This window comes from Xenopus laevis, chromosome 1S (genome assembly GCF_017654675.1).
Source record: "Xenopus laevis strain J_2021 chromosome 1S, Xenopus_laevis_v10.1, whole genome shotgun sequence".
NCBI lineage: Eukaryota > Metazoa > Chordata > Amphibia > Anura > Pipidae > Xenopus > Xenopus laevis.
In genome coordinates this window covers 69965279-69992931 of record NC_054372.1, presented here as the reverse complement: position 1 = coordinate 69992931, position 27653 = coordinate 69965279, and the positions used below count along the sequence as shown (strand labels likewise).

At 38.1% G+C, this 27653-nt stretch overlaps 1 protein-coding gene across 1 annotated transcript; it reads left to right on the top strand.

Annotated features, from left to right (window-relative positions):
- npffr2.S (neuropeptide FF receptor 2 S homeolog) lies at nucleotides 1-27653 on the top strand. Its single transcript, XM_018242787.2, has 3 exons — nucleotides 1-322; nucleotides 2397-2496; nucleotides 26332-27653. The coding sequence occupies exons 1-3, from the start codon at nucleotides 1-3 to the stop codon at nucleotides 27188-27190; spliced, it is 1281 nt and encodes a 426-aa protein (XP_018098276.1). The 3' UTR covers nucleotides 27191-27653.

The following is a 27653-nucleotide window of genomic DNA, read 5'->3' as shown; positions in this document are numbered from 1 at the left end:
ATGATGGATGAGAAACCTGACTCAAATGTATCTGTAATATGGTATCAAAAAAGCCTCAACAAGACTCCAAACTATGAAGAAACGAATATTACATATGTGGATTTTTATCTTCATGGACCCTCAGTGGCTGCAGTTTTTATTGCTTCTTACCTACTTATATTTATTCTCTGTATGCTAGGCAATGGAGTTGTTTGCTTCATTGTTCTGAGCAACAAACATATGAGAACTGTTACCAATCTTTTTATTCTCAACCTTGCCGTTAGTGATTTGCTGGTTGGAATATTCTGCATGCCTACAACCCTCTTGGATAATATTATTGCAGGTATTTACCATTTACTTTACATCTAGGTTCATATAAATGTATTTCATCTAATAATCCAATTTGTTAGGTGAAATGATGACTGCACAGAAGGTATCACTGTTAAATGCAGAAAGAGTCAGGTTTTTTCTTATTGAAAAAACTTCTAGAAATTGTCCGTTGTAAGTTAATGTGACTGCTGTCGTTCAAAGAGAACCTTAGGTGGAGAAAATGAGAAGGCAAAGATAGCCAAGGGTCATCCGTGTGGCAGTTTAAATCACCTAGGAGGATTGCAGAGTTGTCAATACAGAGAGTAAGGTATCACTGCCTATACTGTACCTCAAAGGAGCAAAATAATAATGTTAGAGAAATAGGAATATGTTTAAAACAACAGTAATAAGAAAGGAGAACGCCTCCTACTCCCAGACAGCATTTAAAAAGTTTTCTGTAAAAAAAAGACAGCCTGAATGGCAACATCATTCTGGGAGAACCATGTTAGGGCCTTTTTTAGAGTATTTCTGATGCAAAATACATCGTCAATGGGCATTTTTTCACACAAAATACACTGGAGTTTTTTTGCAGCAAAAAATTTCACAGTGAAATTCTGTCATGATTTTGTAGAAAAATTGCCAATAGCAAACTCCTAAATTCCGGCACAAATCCATGCCTGCTGAAAGATTATGCTCATCACTACAGATTAAATCATAAAACAGTACATTCCGGAAATTCGCTCTTAAAGTACCGGGAGCAGCATTTTTGCTGCCCCTGGTACCTAGTGGGGCGCTGCTGCCTGAGGCGGCAGCCTCAACTCGCCTCATTGGCGAAGCACCCCTGCCTAAGGGCTTGTACTTGCTGCACTCTGCACTTACCCAGATGGGTGGAGAGAGTAGCAAGGCCCTTGACTGAAGTGATTAGCAAATGAGCCATAAGATGTTAAGATTTTGCTCCTCATAATGTTCTAGCACTTGCATGTTGGACCATAATAAAAGTCCCTTTACTGTTTTTTTTGCAAAGGTTTCCATGAAGGTAGCATGCCTATACACTTTGGGGCACATTTACTAAGGGTCGAATATCGAGGGTTAATTAACCCTCGATATTCGACCATCGAAGTAAAATCCTTCGACTTCGAATATCGAAGTTGAAAGATTTACAGCATTTACTTTGATCAAACAATCGAAGAAAAAATCGTTCGATTGAACAATTAAATCCTTCGAATCAAATGATTCGAAGGATTTTAATCCATCGATCGAACGATTTTCCTTCGATCAGAAATTGCTTAGAATGCTTATGGGGAAGGTCCCCATAGGCTAACATTGGTGCTCGGTAGGTTTTAAGTGGCGAAGTAGTTAGTGGAAGTTTTTTTTAAAGAGACAGACTATTGAATGGTTGAATAGTCGAACGATTTTTAGTTTGAATCGTTAGATTTGAAGTCGAAGTCGTAGTCGAAGGTCGAAGTAGCCAATTTGATGGTCGAAGTAGCCAAAAAAAACCTTAGAAATTCAAAGTTTTTTTCATTCTAATCCTTCACTCGAGCTTAGTAAATGTGCCCCTTAATGTAAAACATTTTTCCTACTGCCTATCTGTGCATTGGTTGTGTATAGAGTATATCCCCATGCTAATGGCTTCAAACAAATGTTGTATAAAAGAAGGGCCTTACAATAAATAGTAACACAAACATACATTATTTATTCTTAGGTGTAAATGGGCAAAGCTAAGAAACCTGAGTATTCACATCATGGCTCAACAGTAAAGATTGTTCCTACTTTATTACGCACAGAGCTAATAATACCTAAACCTGTGCCTCTTTCAACAAAAACAACGTGTTTAACAGATTTTAAATTTGAGAGTGTAATCCAAAAAAATGTTTACTCCACTTGAACAAAATGTTGATGGGGAATATATTTGCCTAATTAATGTAAAACTCAATGATTCAGTAAAACCATTGTATTCTGCAGGACCTTTTACAAGGTTAATGTCATTAATGGCTTTTATAAGCTTAAGTTAGGCAGCATTAGAGCTGTAAACAAAATGTTCTCTGTGGAGTCTCAATTAATTGATTATGTGTCTCCACTTTTAACCACTTTTCATTTTGTGACAGGTTGGCCCTTTGGCAGCACAGTGTGTAAGATGAGTGGCATGGTCCAAGGTATATCCGTATCTGCCTCTGTTTTCACATTGGTTGCAATAGCAGTAGACAGGTAAGTCATTTTGTATTTGTTGCACACATTAAACAGGAAATATGAACATAATAAAATATAATTTGTGCAAACAGATGAGCTAAGTATTATACCAATTTTATATGGGTAATAGTGGGTAATAGTCCTCAGCAATAATAGATTCTTATGGAATATAGACTGTGTCAATCATACTGACTCCTAATAGCTTTATAAATTACTATATTGGAAAATATATTTGAAACACAACTCATTAAATCAATTGACTTTGCCTTTAAGGGCAGTTGTTGAGCCACTTAAAATGCTGGCATACTTCATGCTTATAGCTTTAACATTATCAGGCACAGAAAGCAAACAATATCCACGATTGAGATTTAGACAATGACAGCAAACAGTATCTAGAATATATGATAGGAGGACACATTATCTTATGACCATGGTACACAGGAAGATTTGATTTCAGACAAGTAAATCAGCATTTTCCCACGATTAAGCCAGATTGCCGCAAGAAATAGTTTTTACTTGCAACAATCTTATGTTGCAGAAAGTAATTTTTGGGAGATTTGTTGCCCACGGCGTAGATGTACAGTAACTGTGGGTGACAAACCTTAGATTATATAATACGTTTGGCAGTATCTAGGTTTTGATCTTTCCTAAATGGCAGTGGTGTATAATAGGTCATAAGTAATGCAGGTATAGAGAGGTCTATTATCCTGAAACCCACAAAAAAAACACAAATGCCATCCAAGAACCCCTATATACTTGTCGGCACTGGTTCTAATATTAAAGAACCAGAAGCACACAGAGCAGTGACTGGAAGTCTTGTCACCAAACCTCTTTAGTAATTGTTTTGGCATTTATATACTTTATAGTTAGCAGTAGTTGGAGCAGAGACAGACAGTGGTGTTTTTCCCTCTGTTTTTAGTAACATGCGACATTTGCACCATGCAAAATCCCATCCTGCTTACTAGTCAATATGTCTCCTCTTAGTGCAGATGCTGCACTCTCAGCTGACCACATGGGGGTGGGGCCCGTTTGAGGTCGCCACCACTGCACCCTAGTATTTCTGCCACTGGCTAGTTTCTGCCAGATAGTAAAAGTAGACAAAACGCCCCAGGTTTCCCTGGACATATAATTACAGGGAGTCTGTTTGTTCATATAGGATAATATACAAATTGACATTGCTATGTTTTGGAACTTTCTACATAACTAGTTTCTAGATGATGGGTTCCATTATTCTATTTAAACTGCAGAAACTGCCACAGTCACTGTAATGAGTATTGGGCATTTCTTTTCTCTTATATATTTCTACTGTGAATTCATTTGCATGTTGTTTGTTCAGCTTTATCATAAAAACCATAAAGTATAAATGTGTGCATTATAAGCAGAGACATATCTTCCTATAGAGAAACTAACAATGACTCAGCATTCATTATGGTTGTGTGCCTTTTTATAGGATATCTTATTTGTATACTTAAATTATTATATTTATATTTATTGAAGAGATGTTCAATAAGTACAACAATAAAAGTTTTGTATTGGTAAGTTGGTCTTTGCCAACGGGTCTTCACTGCCCCCAAATATAATTTATTTATTTTTATACCTGGGCAACGTTCAAATCCGCCCACATTGAAACAAGGTGTGGGTGTTCAAATCAGGTGATCCAGGTCACCAAATGCGCAGATATTTAGATACAGTATATGAAAAGATTAACGCTTCTGGTTCATCTGTTCTAATTTGGTTCTAATTTGGTTAGGAAGTCACAAGGCTAAACAAGCACTGCCAAATGTCAGTTGTCAAATAAATCAGTTCACAACTATACTTACTGGAACAATGATATCACAAGACACCTTTAGGGTAAGTCCACACAGGGTGTTTTGGGGAGATTTGGTTGCCTGGCGACTAATTGTTTTTGCAGTGACCAATCTTCCCAAACGCCTTCCCTGAATCTGCGCCGCCTAAATTGAAAAATGCCGGCGCTAATCACATGCGGCGTTTCGTTTTCCGAAGTCGCCTGAAGTTTACTTGTGAGGCAACTTTGGGCGACTTCGGAAAATGAACCACCGCGTGTGATTAGCGCCGGCATTTTTCTTATTTTAGCCGGCGCAGAGTCAGGGAAGGTGTTTGGGGATTAGTCGCCAGGCGACCAAATCTCTCCAAAACGCCCTGTGTGGTCTGACCCTTAAACACAAATGCTTTAGACTTGATTAATTTTACTGTAAATAATGCCCTGTCTGCAAACAAAGGTAAAAACCCTTTTAAGTGCTAGGAATGGGCTTGTGTTATATGTAAAGATCTATTTGTAAATAGGCTCCCATTAAGTTTTTCACTCTCCCAAAGCTATATACATATTTTTATATATTTTTCAACATGGGAAATAAAATAATAAGGGTCAACAGAATAATAGACAATAAAAAAATACATAAATAAATAAAGAAAAAATACATAATATTAAAATAATAAGGACCCATGTTACATGTATTAGGGCTTTATAGCACAACACACAGTGTTAAGCATTTACAACTGAAGGACATACATAAATCTTAAGTATAAAACGATGTGAAGCATTATACACCAAATGGTTTAACCCTTTAAGTGCCACAGAACGTAGAATCTACGTTCTGTGGAAAAGTAACTTGAAATGCCACAGAACGTAGATTCTACGTTCTGCAGCACTTCCGGGTTGTGGAGTGGAGGAGCGGCTGTTAGAGCCGCTCGCTCCGTTCTGCTTCGATCCCCTGCCCCTAGGCAACGAGCAAAGCAGGGGATCGAGTGGCCCCTGGGGCGCGATCGCCCAGGGGCCCAAAAGCAGCAGCAGGCACGTGTTACTTACGTGTCCTGCTGCTGCAGCCTGCACTGCGCCGTTGATCTCCGCCCCCACAGCACAGGAACACGCAGATCGTCGCAGATGTCTTCCTGGGACCCCTCCACATCGTGTGCAACAGTCTTCAGCGACTTTTTCAGGTTAGTGCAACAATTACACACACAAACACACCAACACACACTTATTACAGTAATACACACTTAGATTCACACTTACACACACTTACACATACATTTTTGGGGATTGGGGGGGTCACTTACACTCACTGCACTTACACACATGTGCACACGCACACACGCGCACATAACATGTAATTTACCATTTGTACACACGCACACGCACATACATGGCATTGTGGCTTTTTTTTTTTTTTTCTTATCGCATCGTCTCTTTTTTTGGCTGAAAAAAATGTTTTATTGCCATTACGAATAGCGTATTCGCTAACCGTACTGTGCAATATCTTTTGTATGTTATTTCGGTGATTATATTGCAATTTTGGGTATTTTGGTGCATTTTTAGCCATTTTATAGAATTTTTAGCCATTTTATTGCATTTTCAGCTCTGCATATGTTGTGTTCACTTGTTTCTAGCCGTATAACCTGTTTGGCCCAGCTAAAATATTCAAACTGTGATTCTGACGGCCGATAACACTATTATGGAAAAAAAACATTGATTTTTGTGGTTTTATTGGATTTTTTTTCATTTCACTCTTTACTGCCTTATTTTGTTTTGCCTTGTAAATTTTATCTACTATATATCCATTTGGGGGTCTCTGTGCGCCACATAGTTTGGTATATCTATGCATATTGGGCATCAAAGTGTTCAGTAGACCCCTGGCGTTCATATTTAGGATGTTTTATGCTGATAAGTTACGAAATGTGGGGCATATAATGGGGTAAAATTCAAGCTTTGTGACGATTTTCAGAAATTTGATAAAAACCGTTATGTTCAGCATTGCTTTGCAGTTTGGCAGTTTGTAGTAGAAACACTTATTTACCCATATTGGATTCGTCAGAATGTGTACTTTCTGAAAATATATGGTTTTCTGGGGTCTCTGTACTGTTAGGGGGGTCTAATGTCGCATAATACACACACCAGGTGCTTATATTGCAGCAGCCAGCGCGTCAGCTGTGAAAATGTATATACACTATTGTCATTTGGTGGTCTCTGTGCGCCACATAGTTTGGTATATCTATGCATATTGGGCATCAAAGTGTTCAGTAGACTCCTGGCGTTCATATTTAGGATGTTTTATGCTGATATGTTACGAAACGTGGAGCATATAATGGGGTAAAATTCAAGCTTTGTGACGATTTTCAGAAATTTGATAAAAACCGTTATGTTCAGCATTGCTTTGCAGTTTGGCAGTTTGTAGTAGAAACACTTATTTACCCATATTGGATTCGTCAGAATGTGTACTTTCTGAAAATATATGGTTTTCTGGGGTCTCTGTACTGTTAGGGGGGTCTAATGTTGCATAATACACACACCAGGTGCTTATATTGCAGCAGCCAGCGCGTCAGCCGTGAAAATGTATATACAGTATTGTCATTTGGGGGTCTCTGTGCGCCACATAGTTTGGTATATCTATGCATATTGGGCATCAAAGTGTTCAGTAGACCCCTGGCGTTCATATTTAGGATGTTTTATGCTGATAAGTTACGAAATGTGGGGCATATAATGGGGTAAAATTCAAGCTTTGTGACGATTTTCAGAAATTTGATAAAAAACGTTATGTTCAGCATTGCTTTGCAGTTTGGCAGTTTGTAGTAGAAACACTTATTTACCCATATTGGATTCGTCAGAATGTGTACTTTCTGAAAATATATGGTTTTCTGGGGTCTCTGTACTGTTAGGTGGTCTAATGTCGCATAATACACACACCGGGTGGTTATGTTGCAGCAGCCAGCGCGTCAGCCGTGAAAATGTCTATACATATTGTCATTTGGGGGTCTCTGTGCGCCACATAGTTTGGTATATCTATGCACATTGGGCATCAAACTATTTAGTAGACCCCTATGTTTATATTTAGGATGCTTTATGCTGGTAATGATACATGGACAATACGATGCTGGAAAGTTGAAGCTTTGAGGCAATTTCCAGATATTTCACCAAAACCGCCAAATTTGGCAAAGCCTTGCGACTCAGTAGTTTGGAGCAGAAAGGCATGGGTACCCATTTTAGATTCTGTAGAATGTGTACTTTCCAAAAATGTATGGGTTTTGGGGGTAAACATATATTTCTGTGTTTTTACCCCACAAAAATGCAGACAATGTGCTGATTTTTCATTAGCTGAAGTTACCCACAGGACAATTTGTATGTGCTAACTTCATTTTGGGGCCTCTAAATGCCATATACTTTGGTAAACCTATGCACAGTGGGCACCAAACTGTTTGGAGGACCCCTGGCAATCACAATTTGGGTGCTTTTTTGTGATATGTAATGATACATGGGTGATATGATGCTGGATAGTTGAAGCATTGAGGCAATTTTCAGATATTTCACCAAAACCGACAACTTTGGGAAAGCCTTGCGACTCTGTACTGTTAGGGGGGTCTAATGTTGCATAATACACACACCAGGTGCTTATATTGCAGCAGCCAGCGCGTCAGCCGTGAAAATGTATATACAGTATTGTCATTTGGGGGTCTCTGTGCGCCACATAGTTTGGTATATCTATGCATATTGGGCATCAAAGTGTTCAGTAGACCCCTAGTTTGGTATATCTATGCCATATACTTTGGTAAACCTATGCACAGTGGGCACCAAACTGTTTGGAGGACCCCTGGCAAATCACAATTTGGGTGCTTTTTTGTGATATGTAATGATACATGGGCGATATGATGCTGGATAGTTGAAGCATTGAGGCAATTTTCAGATATTTCACCAAAACCGACAACTTTGGGAAAGCCTTGCGACTCAGTAGTTTGGAGCAATAAGGCATGGGTACCCATTTTAGATTCTGTAGAATGTGTACTTTCCAAAAATGTATGGGTTTGGGGAGTAAACATATATTTCTGTGTTTTTACCCCACAAAAAATGCAGTTAATGTGTTGATCTTTCATTAGCTGAAGTTACCCACAGGACTATTTGTATGCACTAACTTCATTTTGAGGCCTCTAAATGCCAGATACTTTGGTAAACCTATGAACAATGGCCACCAAACTGTTCGGAGGAACCCTGGCAATCATATTTAGGGTGCTTTTTCTTGGTGCATAACGATACATGGGTGATATGGTGCTGAGAAGTTGAAGCTTTGAGGCAATTTTCAGATATTTCACCAAAACCGACAATTGTGGGAAAGCCTTGCGACTCAGTAGTTTGGAGCAGAAAGGCATGGGTACCCATTTTAGATTCGGTAGAATGTGTACTTTCCAAAACTATATGGGTTTTGGGGGGCAAACATATATTTCTGTGTTTTTACCCCACAAAAATGCAGTCAATGTGTTGATTTTTCATTAGCTGAAGTTACCCACGGAACTGTTTGTATGCGCTAACTTGATTTTGGGGCCTCTAAATGCCAGATACTTTGGTAAACTTATGAACAATGGCCACCAAAATGTTCAGAGGAACCCTGGCAATCATATTTAGGGTGCTTTTTCTTAGTACGTAATGATACATGGGTGATATGGTGCTGGGAAGTTGAAGCTTTGAGGCAATTTTCAGATATTTCACCAAAACCGACAACTTTGGGAAAGCCTTGTGACTCAGTAGTTTGGAGCAGAAAGGCATGGGTACCCATTTTAGATTCAGTAGAATGTGTACTTTCCAAAAATATATGGGTTTGGGGGGTAAACATTTATTTCTGTGTTTTTACCCCACAAAAATGCAGTCAATGTGTTGATTTCTCATTAGATGAAGTTACCCACAGGACTATTTGTCTGCGCTAACTTCATTTTGAGGCCTCTAAATGCCAGATACTTTGGTAAACCTATGAACAATGGCCACCAAACTGTTTGGAGGAACCCTGGCAATCATATTTAGGGTGCTTTTTCTTGGTGCGTAACGATACATGGGTGATATGGTGCTGAGAAGTTGAAGCTTTGAGGCAATTTTCAGATATTTCACCAAAACCGACAATTGTGGGAAAGCCTTGCGACTCAGTAGTTTGGAGCAGAAAGGCATGGGTACTCATTTTAGATTCGGTAGAATGTGTACTTTCCAAAAATATATGGGTTTTGGGGGTAAACATATATTTCTGTGTTTTTACCCCACAAAAATGCAGTCAATGTGTTGATTTTTCATTAGCTGAAGTTACCCACGGGACTGTTTGTATGCGCTAACTTCATTTTGGGGCCTCTAAATGCCAGATACTTTGGTAAACCTATGAACAATGGCCACCAAACTGTTTGGAGGAACCCTGGCAATCATATTTAGGGTGCTTTTTCTTGGTGCGTAACGATACATGGGTGATATGGTGCTGAGAAGTTGAAGCTTTGAGGCAATTTTCAGATATTTCACCAAAACCGACAATTGTGGGAAAGCCTTGCGACTCAGTAGTTTGGAGCAGAAAGGCATGGGTACCCATTTTAGATTCGGTAGAATGTGTACTTTCCAAAAATATATGGGTTTTGGGGGTAAACATATATTTCTGTGTTTTTACCCCACAAAAATGCAGTCATTGTGTTGATTTTTCATTAGCTGAAGTTACCCACGGGACTGTTTGTATGCGCTAACTTCATTTTGGGGCCTCTAAATGCCAGATACTTTGGTAAACCTATGAACAATGGCCACCAAACTGTTCGGAGGAACCCTGGCAATCATATTTAGGGTGCTTTTTCTTGGTGCGTAACGATACATGGGTGATATGGTGCTGAGAAGTTGAAGGTTCGAGGCAATTTTCACATATTTCACCAAAACTGACAATTGTGGGAAAGCCTTGCGACTCAGTAGTTTGGAGCAGAAAGGCATGGGTACTCATTTTAGATTCGGTAGAATGTGTACTTTCCAAAAATATATGGGTTTTGGGGGTAAACATATATTTCTGTGTTTTTACCCCACAAAAATGCAGTCAATGTGTTGATTTTTCATTAGCTGAAGTTACCCACGGGACTGTTTGTATGCGCTAACTTCATTTTGGGGCCTCTAAATGCCAGATACTTTGGTAAACCTATGAACAATGGCCACCAAACTGTTTGGAGGAACCCTGGCAATCATATTTAGGGTGCTTTTTCTTGGTGCGTAACGATACATGGGTGATATGGTGCTGAGAAGTTGAAGCTTTGAGGCAATTTTCAGATATTTCACCAAAACCGACAATTGTGGGAAAGCCTTGCGACTCAGTAGTTTGGAGCAGAAAGGCATGGGTACCCATTTTAGATTCGGTAGAATGTGTACTTTCCAAAAATATATGGGTTTTGGGGGTAAACATATATTTCTGTGTTTTTACCCCACAAAAATGCAGTCATTGTGTTGATTTTTCATTAGCTGAAGTTACCCACGGGACTGTTTGTATGCGCTAACTTCATTTTGGGGCCTCTAAATGCCAGATACTTTGGTAAACCTATGAACAATGGCCACCAAACTGTTCGGAGGAACCCTGGCAATCATATTTAGGGTGCTTTTTCTTGGTGCGTAACGATACATGGGTGATATGGTGCTGAGAAGTTGAAGGTTCGAGGCAATTTTCACATATTTCACCAAAACTGACAATTGTGGGAAAGCCTTGCGACTCAGTAGTTTGGAGCAGAAAGGCATGGGTACCCATTTTAGATTCGGTAGAATGTGTACTTTCCAAAAATATATGGGTTTGGGGGTAAACATATATTTCTGTGTTTTTACCCCACAAAAATGCAGTCAATGTGTTTGATTTTTCATTAGCTGAAGTTACCCACGGGACTGTTTGTATGCGCTAACTTCATTTTGGGGCCTCTAAATGCCAGATACTTTGGTAAACCTATGAACAATGGCCACCAAAATGTTCAGAGGAACCATGGCAATCATATTTAGGGTGCTTTTTCTTAGTACATAATGATACATGGGTGATATGGTGCTGGGAAGTTGAAGGTTTGAGGCAATTTTCACATATTTCACCAAAACCGACAATTTTGGGAAAGCCTTGCGACTCAGTAGTTTGGAGCAGAAAGGCATGGGTACCCATTTTAGATTCTGTAGAATGTGTACTTTCCAAAAATATATGGGTTTGGGGGGTAAACATATATTTCTGTGTTTTTACCCCACAAAAAATGCAGTCAATGTGTTGATTTCTCAGGAGCTGAAGTAAAGTCCTGATCAATTTGGATGTGCTAACTTCATATTGGTGTCTCTAAATGCCAGATACTTTGGTAAACCTATGCATAATGGGTATCAAACTGTTCAATGGACCCCTGGCAATCATATTTCAGGTGCTTTTTCTTGGTACCTAATATAGTTTGGGATATGCGGAGCAGCAAAATAAAACCTTTGAAATGATTTTTCAGAATTTTGAATTTTTTTTTGAAAAACCGCTATGTTCAGACAAGCTTTTATGTTTGGTAGTTGGGAGTAGAGAGACATAGTTACCCATTTTGTAATCGGCAGAATGTGTACTTTTCAAAAATGTATGGTTTTCTGGGGTAAACCTACGGTTTCAGGAGTTTTTGCCTTGGAATCTAAAGCATGCCGTTTTCTGCCTTAGTGCTTTCAAAATTCGGTAATATACTGCCGGGAGTTTTTGAGGTACAGAAGTCCTAAATCTCCCTAAAACTATACATATCTGGTATTGGCACGTTCGAGAGACATAAGGCTTTCCAAATCAGTTGGATTTTCATCCGTAAAATGAAATATTTTTCTGGTATAAATTGATATACGATGAAAAATGGTAATTTTTCATTTTTTTTTGGTATTTAGCACTATAAATTTTTTTGCACAGGTGGAAATACATGAAAACTCAGGCAGATTTAGAAAGCTCAGTTTCTACCGAAAAAAACAATGTATAGTTTTCCTAGGTAAACTATAGGTTTCCCCTCAGAAAATGCCCCTAAAGTGAGAGAGCACAAAATGTTTCAAAAACGGCTGGCATTTCGCGTAACCAAAATGTGAAATTCTGCTGGCACTTAAAGGGTTAAAAATAATAGTTATTGATAAAGACCCAAAACTGAAACTTAAATAGAAGTATGGGCTTAATACATTACAGAGTTGTTCTTATTTATTGCTTTTAGACCAAGCAGCAAGTTATAGTTCATATGTTCCTATTTCTATTAATTCCACAGTAAGGGTCTCCAGAACTTTATATAGGCATGGGATCTGTTATCCAGAATGATTGGGGCCTGGGGTTTTCCAGAGAAAGGGTATTTCCATAATTTGGATCTCCATACATGTATAATCCAATAAGGATTAATTATATTTTAGTGGGATCAAGTCCAAGATTTATTATTACAGAAAAAAAATGTATTATTTTTTAAAAATTTGAATTATTTGAATAAATGGAGTCTATGGAAGATGACTGTCCCATAATTTGGAACTTTCTGTATAGATTTAGCATGATCCAGACAGCATTATTTTGAGAATTTTAAATTTGTTTTTTTTTTTACTATTTGGTTAACTCCTGCATTTTTCAACAACTAGAAAACAAATGAATTCCGAAGCTGCATTTTTATTGTCATTATTTTTTATGTAGTACGTTTACATTACCACTTTTATCCATGTTCCAGTCTGTCATTCAAACTATCAGTGTATTTATTACCCAGCATAAAAGTTGCAACTCCAAAATCGAGAATTGCAGTTCAAAATTGTAAATCCTTCAAAAAACCATAATCATTAAGGGGCAAATTCATCAAGGGTCGAATATCGAAGGTTAATTAACCCTTGATATTCGACTGGGGAATGAAAATCCTTCGACTTCGAATATCAAAGTTGAAGGATTTTGTGCAAATACTTCGATCGAACGATCGAAGGAATAATCGTTCGAAGGATTTTAATCCAACGATCGAAGGATTATCCTTCGACCAAAAAAAGTTAGCCAAGCCTATGGGGACCTTCCCCATAGGCTAACATTGAGTTTGGTAGCTTTTAGGTGGCGAACTAGGGGGTCGAAGTTTTTTTTAAAAGAGACAGTACTTCGACTATCGAATGGTCGGATAGTCGAACGATTTTTAGTTCGAATTGGTCGAGTCGAAGTCGTAGTCGAAGGTCGAAGTAGCCCATTCGATGGTTGAAGTAACCAAAAAAACACTTCGAAATTCTAAGCATTTTTTCTTCTATTCCTTCACTCGAACTTAATGAATGGGCTCCTAATAGTGTAGGACAGTGTAAAACAATTGCAAATGGTAATGGTTGGACTGAATTTTCAAAGATGCATGATAATGTCACAGTACTTCTGTTGTGTACTTGAATAGGCCTCTGCTCCCCTACTACATTTTACACCTTTGGTTGCTTTCAGATATAAGTGCACACACATGCATGCAAACACCACTACAAAGGAAAAGGATTTTTTGCCATTTTTTTGCCCATTTTTCAAGATTTATTATACTCTATACTCTATATATGCTGTTAAGATCCTGAATCTGAAAATACTCAAGAAAATCTGTTGAAGTCATGTAAAAGTCAATGGCAGATAGTCCCTTTTACAATTGGAACATGTTTTTTGCCTTCATGATTGTCGAGAGTTTTGAGCTGTTTGACATCATTATCATTCGATAATCCAAAACAATTTGTGGTTTCCATTTGATAATCTGAATATTTGGAGTTTTTCAACTGACAATTCGAAAAAGGCACACAATTTAAATTTTTACACAATTTTGTCTAGACTTCTTTTTAGTAAATTGAGCAAGATAGTTAATATAATAGGAAAAATTCAAGTTTTAATAAATAGTCACCCTTATGTCGTTCAAATAATGTTTGCTGTTTACTGTAAGATTCAGTACAAATTATCAGTTTCAGCTTTAGATTTTAAAAATCATATTATTTTACTTTAACTTTTAACTCATACACTTCTGCTTTACATAATGGATAATCTAATACAGAAGCCATAAAATGTTTCCAGCTAAATTACTTCACGTATTCACATTTGATGATTTATTTGTTATCATTAAAATGCATTTACTCTGTATTTGTATCTGTAATATGGATTTTCTGGTTTAGGAGCTAATTTCATTATAACTTCTTATATTTACTGTGTTGCACTACTCTGTTTTAATAAATTGAGCATATACATTTTACAACTTAAAGAGCCATTGAGGCAGTAGCATCTAGCTGTAAAATGAGTTCAAGGTCACTCTTTTAATGGATAATGGATAATTATGGATTCAGGATAATGGATAATTATGGATTCTGTGCAGTTAAGAAGGATATATATGAGCTGGAAAGATTTCACAAATGTGCAACTAGACTGGTTGAAGAAATGGAACAAATAAACTACGAGGAGATACTTTCAGAGTTGGGCTTATTTTATCCAGAGTACTTATGAGGAGACATTATTTAAATGAATGCATGTGGGGAGTGAGCCAGTAATTGGAAATGGCAGGGCAATGATGGGGCTAGAAGGTAGGGTTGGATTATGGGTGTTGTAATTTCCTTGGTTGCTGTGGGGTTGGGTGGAGGCAGGAGAGGTTAAAAGAGGAAAGTAGTGAAGGGGTGTTCTATTTTACCTTGAACAACTCCTGCCTAAGCTCCGTAGAAAAAGAATAGTAGCGGTATAGGGTAGAGGTATTAGCATAGTGTTGTAGTGGGAGGGGCTCCCTTTTGGGGGCAGCCAGAGATTGTTTAAATTTCCATATACTTAACTGTTGTTGATTTATGTTGGTCATTATTTATGTGATTTAATAAACACCTAAGATATCCCATGTGATTTGGTTTGTTTTTTAAGGAAGGGTGATGGGCTTGGTGTTGTTGGAAGGGCCCCATCTGATTGATGCTGCCCCTGTCATGGTCATTAGAGGACATTATAGATAAATAGCGGCAGATCTTTTTTTCTTATAGAAAAGACAACTACATCATAGGCCAGGGGAACTTTCATTTGAAGCAGTGTAGGTGGTTCTTCACAGTGAGGACCTAGAGGTTGTTGACTGTCCTGTTGATTGATGTTGTGATGACTGATTCTGTAAATACCTTGGATGACTTAAAGGAGAACTAAAGTTTAACTAAAGAAGTAGTGAAGAAATGGTGTACATTATTTTTTGGGCTTCTGTCCAGCTCAAAGTAACCACAGGCCTTCAGCAGTAAAGACATGTGCCTCCAAAGTTGCTCCAGTTGCTTCCCATCTTATTTTCTGCTGAGTCACTGCACATGCTCTGTGCTGCTGTCAGTTACTGAGCTTACAGTACACATAGAATATAGATGTCACAATATGTCTGATTAGTAAGTAATACAGATCAATTACTACATGGCAGCACAGAAACCAGTGCAATTGGCTTCAGAATTGAATAATCAGCCCTTTAGCATCAGTTGATATTACAAGTCAACCTCATTTTCTGCTTGATGATTAGTAGGGATGGGCGAATTTTTTTCACCTTGTTTCGCTGCAAAAATGACGCCTATAGACTTGTATGGCGTTGTGCGTCAAAAAAAAAAGAAATTTTTTTGACGCCCATAGACTTTAATGGGCGTCAGTGGCGAATTTTTGGCAAAACAAAGCGGGTCAAATTCGCCCATCCCTAATGATTAGCGATGATTAAGCTTAGCTTCTCAACGGCTGCTCAGAGCCCACAGAGCATGTAAGTGTCGCATACGTACAGTACACTGTGCATCTGGCAAATGGTGCCTTTGCGAGCAAGTGGTGGAGAGGAAAGCGGTGTCTGTGCATGTATGTAGGTGGGGGAGGAGTGGTGACATAGGCCATCTGGCCTAAAAGCTGTGTATATATGTACATGTGCAGAATAATTTGGAAGATTTGAACTTGATGGACTATTTTCTTTGTATATGATTAAAGAATGTAACTTTTATGAAGAGTATGTACAGTACACTGCATCTGGCACACATGGCACACCATTTATTTCAGTAGGTTAAACGGATTAGTATGTCCCTTATATACAGATGTCCACTCAACTTCTGTTCTGCAGTTTGCTATTGTCTGATGCAATTTACTTTGTGGTCTACTTACCTGAGTGCCACCTGCTTTTGAATTTATCCTTTTCCAGAACTGTTTTTGGCTTGGTTTTGGTTTTTTTACTAAAATCTGTCTTCCTCTGACCTTAGATGTTTCTTACTGTTTGATTTCTCTCCAGACCTTCTTAACCTTCTTAACCTCAAGGAAGCTATGTATCCATTGGTATGGTTAGAAATACTGTTGATTGGTTATGGCTACGTTTAGAAATGATGTTGATATCCTGATGTGCTTACCAACTATAGATGCATGTATGGGGCCCTCGCTGAGTATCTTCAACAAACTATTAATCTAATCTGATTGCAGTACATCCATAGAGACAATCTGGTCAAATTATGTTATCCGTTGATGAGTGTATGTGAAATTGGCAGACAAAAGCATTGACGGAGGCTGCTATTCTAATAATATGTTTGGTAGGGATGCACCGAATCCACTTTTTTGGATTAGGCTGAACCCCCGAATCCTTCGTGAAAGATTCGGCCGTATACCGAACCGAATCTGAACCCTAATTTGCATATGCAAATTAGGAGTGGGAAGGGGAATTTTTTTTACTTCCTTGTTTTGTGACAAAATGTTACGCAATTTCCCTCCCGCCCCTAATTTGCATATGCAAATTAGGATTCGGATTCAGTTCGGCCGGGCAAAAGGATTTGGCCGAATCCTGCTGAAAAAGGCCAAATCCTGGCCGAACCCCAAACCGAATCCTGGATTCAGGGCATCCCTAATGTTTGATGAAGCTAAACCACAACTTTTAATTCATGACTTTACTTATATACCTTCTAATTGCCTGCTAATTTCAAGCATGACTCAGCATACTTCCATTGCACTGAAAGAAACACTGTGTTGTAAGAAGTGGTTTGGGTGATGTTTTGAACAAGTCAATATGTCATCAAAGATACTTTAAATATATTTAATCCTTTAGCTTCCATTTGATATGTAAGACAAATTGAGTGAGGTTGTATCATGATCGCACCTTTGGAATTTTGTGCATTCTGCTTTGTTCTCATTCTTTGCATTGTAACCATTTGCATGGTGACTCTTTTTACTGGCTACACACAGCAAGGTTGGTCAAATAGAGAAATCATGCCAAGGGTTCCAATTTTAAAAATGTAAACAGATCAAAGAGACACCTTTGCTGACACTTTGGTCCCTATGATAATAGATTCTAGTTGTGTGGCATTTGTATAAGGATTGTTTTCTAATATGAGAGGTGATGACAATTCTAGTCTCTTACATCATTATGAATTTAATATTTAAAGAGACTGCATTTTTTAACTGTGTGTGTGTGTGTGTGTGTGTGTGTAATTTGGGTAATTATTGCATTGTTATTACTTGCTCAAAACAAAAAGCAATATGAGTCTTATCATTATTTGTTTAAAGTTGTACATCAGAATGTATTTAATATGCATTTATACCCTAAAAGCTTTTGAGAATTGTAATGTTATGTCACATACAGATGAAGCCACTTGGATTTGTGAGTTAAATGCGTCATGACTCAGGGGTAATTGAAGAAACTGTGTTATCTTAAGTCATCTTAACTCATTTAATGCATTTAACCTTTTCATTAGCATACCAAAGCTCCATTGTTCACAATGGTGAATGCTTTAATTAGATGGGTTGTTGTGACACAGTTTTCTGTGTTAAATGAGATAAATGGGATATCTGTGTTTAGTTATTCTGTGTCAAACAGACAAACCAAAGTGGCTGCATCTGTACTGTAAGTTTGCAGTCTTGAAGTGGGATGTCCAGGGCCCACTGGTGCTGCCACCTAAAGGCCCCCCACCTCAGTCTCTAACTCTTCCACTTCTCATACCTCTCCTCCCCTCCATACCTTTTACTTCTTTCTTGTGGCACCAATTGGGGGTTTTAATGAAGTGCCCAAAGTTGGGAGAGGGGAACAGGCCTGGGTAAGGGGGGCCACCAGGTTTTTTTGCAGTTTTCCACAAACCAGTCTGATAGTGATGTGCCGGCTGGCCCGATACCTATAGCTGAGGTGGGTTTGGGCTGACACCTGCACACCTTGTTTGGATTGTGGGCAGGTTTGGATTGAGCTCTTCCTTCCTCTTTTCCTATTTGTGATCTTCCTGTGCCAACTTCCTGTTCCAGCTGCGTCTATTTAGAAGCCCCTTTTGTGATGATACAGATGGGCGGCACAAGTGCGGGAATATAAATAGAAGTGCAGGTAGGATATGTGTTGTGTGCGGATCGGGAGCAAGTGGCTTAGGGTTGCGTGCAGGTCAAATTTTCTTTTGACCCACACATCACTATAGTCTGATCCCATTAGTTTGCTCCATGTTTTTTAATCCATTACAATCGAATACATGTAACCTGCTATATATCACTAGACCTGGTAAAAATATGGTGCTATGATGCAAACAATTGACTAATTAATGAAATACAGTCATCACTTATTAACCATTCCCTTGCCTTATATGTTCAATATTCTGATTGATGTTAGTAATCTCTGCAAGGTCTGAACCATTGGTTCATAGGAGTGGGATGTAATATCCAGAAACCTGTAATAGAATATTCTCTTGACACATCCCATACAGTGAAGTATTTCATTAAATATTTTCTCCACGTTTCTCTTTTTCTGTCTTCCGTAAGACAGTACCTTGTAATGACAAATAAACAAAGTACACAAAAATATACTGTGTGTGTGTATATGGAAACCTATATGCAATCATATAAATTATGTTTTAGGATTAATTTATCAAAGGTTTCTTAATAATGTGTTATAGCATAATCCAGTGATATTTTTTTACATTGGTGAACTGGGCACTAGCAAGGAATAAAGTCTAATAAGCTGGTGTAATGAAGCCCTTTAGTAAGTTATTTTCAGGTATCTTCCACCCTTGCTCCCATCTAGAGCATGAATCAGGAAAAAGAATTGTGTAGGGGTAATGATACCAGGAAGCGCAGTGAGCTGCTGCTGAAGTGTCTTTTTTTTCACCATACAACATGTTTCTAGCTGCAAACAAGTGGTGACACTTGAAAAAGAGCTTTGCAGTTCGAAACATGTCATGTGGTGAATAAAAGACACTTCAGCAGCAGCTTACTGCGCTTCCTGGTATCATTACCCCTACACAATTCTTTTTCCTGGGCACTAGCAAGTTTGAGACATCATTTGAGACACTGATACCTGATAGCACAATAGATTCTAGTTGCATGGAGAGTTTTCTAATATGAGAAGTATATTCTACTCCAAAAATCTCTTACAACATTATGAATCTAATAGTTAAAAAGAATGCCTATATAAAATGAATTGATACTGTAGCTACTGCTGTCATTTTAATTCTAATATTAAAAGCAAGTTTGAGACTTAACAGTTTTGTAAAAGGGTGAGCTTGCATTTTATGAAAAAATCCCCACTGGAACATACAGATGGAAGATACAGACAATGGAGCAAATTGACTAATGGCCTTCACTAGCGAAATTCACCAGAAATCCAATCCACAGGGACATTACCAATTTACTAACAGGCATAGAGGACAATGAGCTAGCAAAAGAGCTCAGTGCTAACAAAGTTTCTAGCCCTTTTGCCAGGCAAATTTTTACTCAGGCGAAGGTTCGCTACTAGATGAAGCTACATCCTCAATAATCTTATGTCAGTGACATCATATGCTGTACTGTTTGCCAAAAAGTCATAAAAAAAGACTAAACACTGGTGTTTTTTCATATTTTAAAGTGGGATTGTGTTTAAGAGTTGTAACTGTTAAATATATTTTTTTTAATCATTTTTTTTTAATCATTTGTGGGGCACACTCATTGTTTTAGGGTGGGCTCATGTCTAGGACAATAGATGATCTCTTTTGTCTTTATTATATGACCTTTATGTACCTGTCCTATTCAAATTGGCTTGAGTGTAAGCGACGTTTCGATAGGCAGAAATGAACTCTAGCAGAAGTTCACAATGAAATGCTCTCGCTGACGGTTTTTTGCTTGCGAAACTTCGACAGCGTTCATCTGCCGAAACATAACTACACATTTTGATGAATTAGTGTATGTGATGCGAATTAAAGTCTCTAGGGTCCAAAATACTAGGGATGCACCGAATCCAATATTTTGGATTCGGCCGAACCCCCGAATCCTTCATAAAAGATTCAGCCGAATACTGAACCGAATCCGAACCGTAATTTGCATATGCAAATTAGGGGTGGGAAGGGGAAAACATTTTTTACTTCCTTGTTTTGTGACAAAAAGTCACGAGATTTCTCTCCCAGTCCCTAATTTGCATATGCAAATTAGGATTCGGATTCGGTCCGGCCTGGTAGAAGGATCTGGCCGAATCCTGCTTAAAAAGGCCTAATCCTGGCCGAATCCTGAACCGAATCCTGGATTCTGTGCATCCCTACAAAGTACCCTAGCAACCATGCGTTGATTTGAATAAGTGGCTGGTATATGAACAGGAGAGGGCCTGAATAGCTTTTCAGAGTATTTATTTGCGAAGAGTCAGCAGAAGAAGGCTATAGTCAAAAATGATATATAAATAATGAAGACCAATTCAAAAGTTGGCCATGCTAAATGTGAACAACCCCTTTAAATTAAGTAGCCAATTTTAATATTAGGTCTCCATTAATTTTTTACTTTTATATATGCCCTCTGCTCTACATTATAATATAGTTAAGTCCTTTGTCATTTGCGTATTTTTGCATAATTTAGGTAGTTTCTGTGAATCATGACTAGGTCATTTGTTCTGGATTTATCCTATACATGATGCTTAGATCCTTAACATTTTTAAGAATTATCTTATATAACTAACCCACTGGCACAGTTTGTTGGAAACCCATTCAAGTAACAGATATAGAGATTGTTTTCAGCAATACATCTAGGGGCCCATTCACTAAGTTCGATTGAAGGAATAGAGGAAAAATAGTTCAAATTTCGAATGTTTTTTTGGCTACTTCGACCATCGAACTGGCTACTTCGACTACGACCTTCGAATCGAACAATTCAAACTAAAAATCGTTTGACTATTTGATATTCGAAGTACTGTCTCTTTAAAAATTTCTTCGACCCCCTAGTTCGCCACCTAAAACCTACCGAGGCCAATGGTCCCCATAGGCTTGCTAACAATTTTATGATCGAAGGATAATCCTTCGATCGATGGATTAAAATCCTTCGAAACGTTCGATTCAAAGGATTTAATCGCTCCATCGAACGATTATTCCTTCGATCGTTCGAATTGTGCAAAATCCTTCAACTTCGATATTCGACGTCGAAGGATTTTAATTCGGCAGTCGAATATCGAGGTTAATTAACACTCGATATTCGACCCTTGATACATCTGCCCCTTACAGTTAAATAATAGTTGAGGTTGAAAAGAATACATATCCATCATAATACATGTTCCTGTTTAAACTTTTGCCCAAATAATTCTTACCTAACATTATATACAGATGGGTAAAAATTTTTGTTCTTCAAAATCATACTCTTCCCCGAATCACCCTTTACTTGAGAGTATTAATACTTGTAACCTTGTATTTTCTCATTCTAGTAAAGCCATTTGAGGGAGAGTTTTGGTGTACCACTTTAGAGGGAGAATTTCCAAATTTATGCTATAAAAAATTTTTTTGTACCTTAAAATGAAACCTCCTTTCTTGTCATTTTGTCCTCAGGAGAGATATATTGGATAAATATGAACCATATTTATGCATAGCAATCATGCTATTTGGTAAGCATATTTTCTGGAGTGTAAATAATTTAACACTGGCCATCTGAAAATCTTTATTCCTTATATTCGCTTTCACACTGCTTTGCACTGTTTTGAGTCTCAGATCTCAAATTGCCCCCTAGCAATCTCTACCTGGCTGAATTAACGCCACTTCAAAAAGGTCTGCTTTGGTTTTGCAGAGTAGCCTAAAGTTTTCTCAAAGGTAAATTTGGGCTTAGTTGGAAGAATTAATTTTGAGGAGCTTAGCTGCTCTTGGTAGAGCAGATATATCAAGGACAAATTAGATACCTAATTTTTTAGTTTTGCAGCTCAGCAATGAAATGCAGATTAAGTTAAAAGCATGTGCTTCACATAAGCAAAGATCATATGACATATAAGACAATACAAAAACACCTTTAGAAGTTGATGGTACTTGGCTGTAAATTCAATGCCACTGATATTCAGGTAGGAGACTGTTACAATATATGATTTTAGAAACATACATCAGCTATAGGGAAATGTTTATCAATGTGACCTGTTCATTAAAGGCACACTTCTCCATTGTATGAGCATGTGGGTAGCTATGTATAGTTAAAACCCAACTCCAGAGTAAACTTTACTTTAACAGTAGTAGGCTATCCTCATTGTCATAACCACAATGAGGGCCAGAAATCACATTTTAATTTTCCATCCCCAATACAAACATGGGGGAGAAGAGGGGCCCCATTTTTTGCACTGGAAAAAAGAAAGAAAAAATATATTTTTATTATTATTATTATTAACATTCCCTTGCATGTTATGTCATGTAGACGTATTTAGCAGTCTAATTTAAAAAAATGAATGGACTCAACGATCATTTTTCATGATAATTACGCAGCATTTTCACTTACAGATCTTTTAAAATGCCCATTTTGAAATCCTTGGCAAACGTTTTTTTGTTGTACCAAACTTTACAAATGCACTGAAATTTTCTCCAAAATTTAAAACAGAAGTGACTATGATATAGACAATAATAAAGAAATTGTTCCAGTGGCCACACAATTCATTATTCAAGAGGAAACATGAACAGCTGCAGAAAATTGTATTTTTTTTGTTCAGATGACATTGACATGTAGGTACTTAACATCCCATTTCAAATCCAAGCCATACCAATATCCTTGCTTAAAATGGGAGCCAAATTTCAAAATGATGCTGCATTGAGGAATGAAGGAATTTAATTTGCTTTATCCATGGTAGAATACAAGTGAGAAAATTGGGCAATCATTTGCCTCCTCAAAGAACTTAACAGCTATTTTCACCTTGCTAACGAATGTAGCATTTGACAAAAGAAGGCAATTAATAGCATATTGTGCTATGTAAAACCCAAATGAAATAAATCACGATACAGCTCAATTATACAGCTGTACAGCTAAATACATGCAAAAGAGATTAAGGGGGACATTTACTAAAGGGCGAAGTGGCTAAAGCTGGCGAAAATTCGCCAGCGTGACGTCATTTCGGCACTTCACAGATTTTCTAACGGTAGTTTGTGTAATTTCACTGGCGTAATTTCACCAAGGAGATAGACTCTGGCGCAACTTTGCACTCTAACGCCAGGCGAATTTTCGGTCTGGCAAAAGAGCATTACTACTCAAATTCACTACATTTTTGATTTTACTGACGTTACCTCTATCATCAGACTTGCCTTCGCCACCTCAGACCAGGCAAAGTGCAATAGAGTAGATATGAGTTCCTCAAAAAAAGTTGAAAATGTTTCTAAGTCCCAAAAAACGCTGGCGTTTTTCCCTATTTAAAGAGTGATAGACTGAAAAAGATCGTAAATTTTTTGGGGGGTACCCTCCTTCCCCCTTACATTTGCTAACATATGGCACCTAAACTATACTGTGGGCACATGTGCAGGGCATTATAACAACTTTATATCATTTTATTAAGGTTCCCTGGCCTGCTGAGCGTAATTTCACTGGCGTTATTTTGCCAGCATTCGGTACCCTGTGCGCAACTTCGGATCTTCGTGAATTAGCGTTGGCCAGGCGAATTTACGTCTGGTGAAGTGTTGCAAAGCCAGCGCTGGCGAATTTTCGTCGGTTAGTGAATTTGCCCCTAAGTATCTAAAATGTATATCTTAACAAGAATGATAAAGTGATACTGCATCTAGCCATTTTTGAATGTACAGCTCCCCAGATTCAAGAAATTGTATCCCTTATATCAGGTTGTGTTCCGGATTATTTTAAATTGGCCATTGTTTAGCCTCTTCTTAAGAAACCTGGCCTGGACCCTAATAATCTTAACAATTTTAGACTGATATCAAAATTGCCATTTATGTCTAAGATTTTTGGAGAAGGCAGTTTCAAAGCAATTGCTGCAGGTCCTGGAGGTTAATAATATGTTTGACAAATTTCAATCAATCAGCATAGTACTGAGTCTGCTCTTTTAATAATTTAAAATGATTTATTAATGGGGGAGGACACTGGGGATGTTTTGGCTCTAATTTTGCTGGATTTAACAGCAGCTTTTCATACAGTGGATCATGGTATTTTATTAGAGAAATTGAGAAATTGGGTTGTGTTATCTGGGTCGGCTCTTGGTTGGTCCTATTTATCGAATCAAAATTTTTTAGTGGCAGTTAATGATGATCAATTGTCAATGTGTGATCTTTCTTGTGGGGTGCCTTAGAGGTCTATTCTTGGTCCACTTTTATTTTCTTTATATATGATTCCCCTTTCTAATCCGTCATTTTAATATTGCTATTCATTTTTATGCAGATGATACACAGCTTTATTTTTCCTTTAAGCAAAATGATCAGAACATTTTAGATAATTTTTGGGAGTGCCTTACTGCTATTAAAACCTGGATGGCCTGTAAATTTTTAAGCCTAAATGAAGATAAAACTGAGGTTTTATTTGTTATTGGCCCTGAAAAATTGTCTAATGCTGTGCAGGCTGACCTTGGTCCATTGGGGGCTAACGTGAGCTTGTCAGTAAGGACTTGGGGATTATTTTTGATTCTGAGTTACATTTTTCCTTACATATAGTAAGTAATTTAGTTCAGTCTTGTTTTTTTCAGTTGAAGAATATTGCAAAAATTAGAATTATTCATGCATTTGTTTATTCTCGTTTGGATAATTGTAATTCGTTATTCACGTGCCTGAGTCAACGATCTTTTGCCCAGCTTTATGTAACGCTTTCTTGGCCTATTCTGCCAATTAGGAGTTAAGGGTGACCAGCTGGGTAGTGAGCATGGGTTACAGTGAATCCTCACCCAGGGCAGAGCCTTCGCCAAATGGAAGCTTCCCCTTTAAACTGTAGTTGAACTACAACTCACAGGCATATAAGTGTAAAATAGAATAATGGACGCCAGGAGGTTCTTTTAAAAGGTAAAACAGAAGCACAGATTTATTATGCCAGAGGCAAATGACCACAGGTTTACTTACAAATATAGGTAGGACACAGCAGGTGGAATCACTTTGGACAGTACAAGGTTCACAGTCAAACAGGTGCGACTCCCAAAGGATATTGCAGATAGGTGTACATCAATTCCCAGTTTAACCGACGTTGCACAGTGAGGGGATCGGGATCGATCAGGTAGGGTACAGGTAGTCCTTTGCTAACCTAGATGCCTATCAACTGAGTTCCCTGCTCTTAAGGCAAACAGGCCTTGTGGGAAGCTACTTCCTCCTACAATCCTCGTTGGAGCGACAACTGCTCTCTCTGCTACACCTCTCTGTCTTGCTCTCCTAGAGAGTCTATAACAAGATCTTACTATCTTAGCTGGTCCTCGTTCACGGGGTTACCTGGTCCCCGACTTAGCACCAAAGGTGTCAGGTCCCTCTGGGTTAAATGCTTACTGGGGCCTATGGTGATCCCAGGCTCAATGGGGATTCACCTAGCAGCAGCACCAGGAGCCAAAGAGGAAGAGGACACTCCCTGCACAACACTATAAAGCAGTGTGGCAGGGGAGTGTCATTACACTCTTTGTCCAATAGGTGTGGGTGTTACACTTTACCAGTTACAAGGGCTTGGCCCAATAACAAGGGAAAAGAGAACTACATACAAAAGGTAGGGGATTAACTCTATAGGGATAGGATATCCTATAGGTCCCTACATTTAGTTAGTGCAAAATGCAAAAAATCATAGTACCTGACCCTTTCTATGCCTTGTACTGTGGCATATACATAATATGATGACTGCTGTTTCCCCTCTGAATACTCCACCAGTTGTTCTACCAGCACATTTAGAGCCCACTGTCCCATAGAAGTGAGATAAGGATGGGGTTTTTTTTTTTTTTTTATAAAATAGCTCTTTTTACACACTTTTAATGCATTTTGAACTCAAAGCCTAATGATATTTTTTTTTCTTATTGCAGATTTCGATGCATTGTTTACCCTTTCAAGCAGAAGCTGACTATATCCACAGCTGTTGTTATTATCGTAGTCATCTGGGTTTTAGCAATTGCCATAATGTGTCCATCTGCAGTCATGTCTCATGTTAAAGAGGATAAGAACTTCAGGGTTGTCATTGGCAATAGTAACCAAACAAATCCCATTTACTGGTGTCAAGAGGATTGGCCCAACCCAGAGATGCACAAGATTTATACAACTGTTCTCTTTTCAAACATATACCTAGCTCCTCTATCACTTATTGTGATTATGTATGCTAGAATAGGCATCACATTGTTCAAAAGCGAATTAAATGTTGAAAACAAGAATCACCAACAGCCAAGACATGCAGTTTCCCGCAGGAAACAAAAAGTTATTAAAATGCTGATTATAATAGCTTTGCTATTTATTCTCTCCTGGTTACCACTGTGGACACTGATGATGCTATCTGACTATGCCAACTTGACACAGAGTCAGTACCAGGTGATAAACATTTATATTTATCCATTTGCCCACTGGCTGGCATTTTTCAATAGCAGTATCAACCCTATAATTTATGGATTTTTCAATGAGAATTTCCGTCAAGGATTTCAAGCAGCTTTCAAACTACAGCTATGCTCTGAAGAAATGGAGAGGCGAACAACGTATTCTCATCGAGTGCAGGGAAATGCTATTCTGCCAGCAACTTCCCATAACACAGCTCGTCAAAACTCAGCATTTGAAAAGCCAAGCAGCGACTACAAAGATTCAGATAAGAGAAATCCTCTTACAAGTGACCAAGATCTAATCATGGAAGACCTGGAAAACTTTTCAAATAACAATGGAATTCAAAAAGACATGGTTTGATTGGTGTAAACATGCAGCTCCCTAATTGTCCTTATTTAGGAAGGACAGTCAGAAATTGGAGACCCCAAAATAACTGGAACTTACCAGGATGTGGGTGGTGTTTGGAGCAGATAAGGGGTGTCTGGGCATAAACTGGGAATATATGTGACGGATTCGGGGCATGTCCTAAATTGGCATGATTTTTCTTTCTCAAATATTTGGAGGAAAGACACATCTTAAAAAATGTGAATGTTACGTTCGACAAAGACTTTTTTCTTAAGCTGTTCTCAGTCTCACTATAAGATTAATGCATATTCCATTGCCAAATGCATTCATGTTTGCTGTATTTATGCAGATCCATGAAAAAAAATGAGTTATTTTATACTAAATTTTGTATAGGCTGTCTACTGGATGCTTGTGTAAATTTCCATTTTTCTCAGTTCCAATTTTCAAAACTAGCAGTGAAAGGAGAGGAACTGTAAAC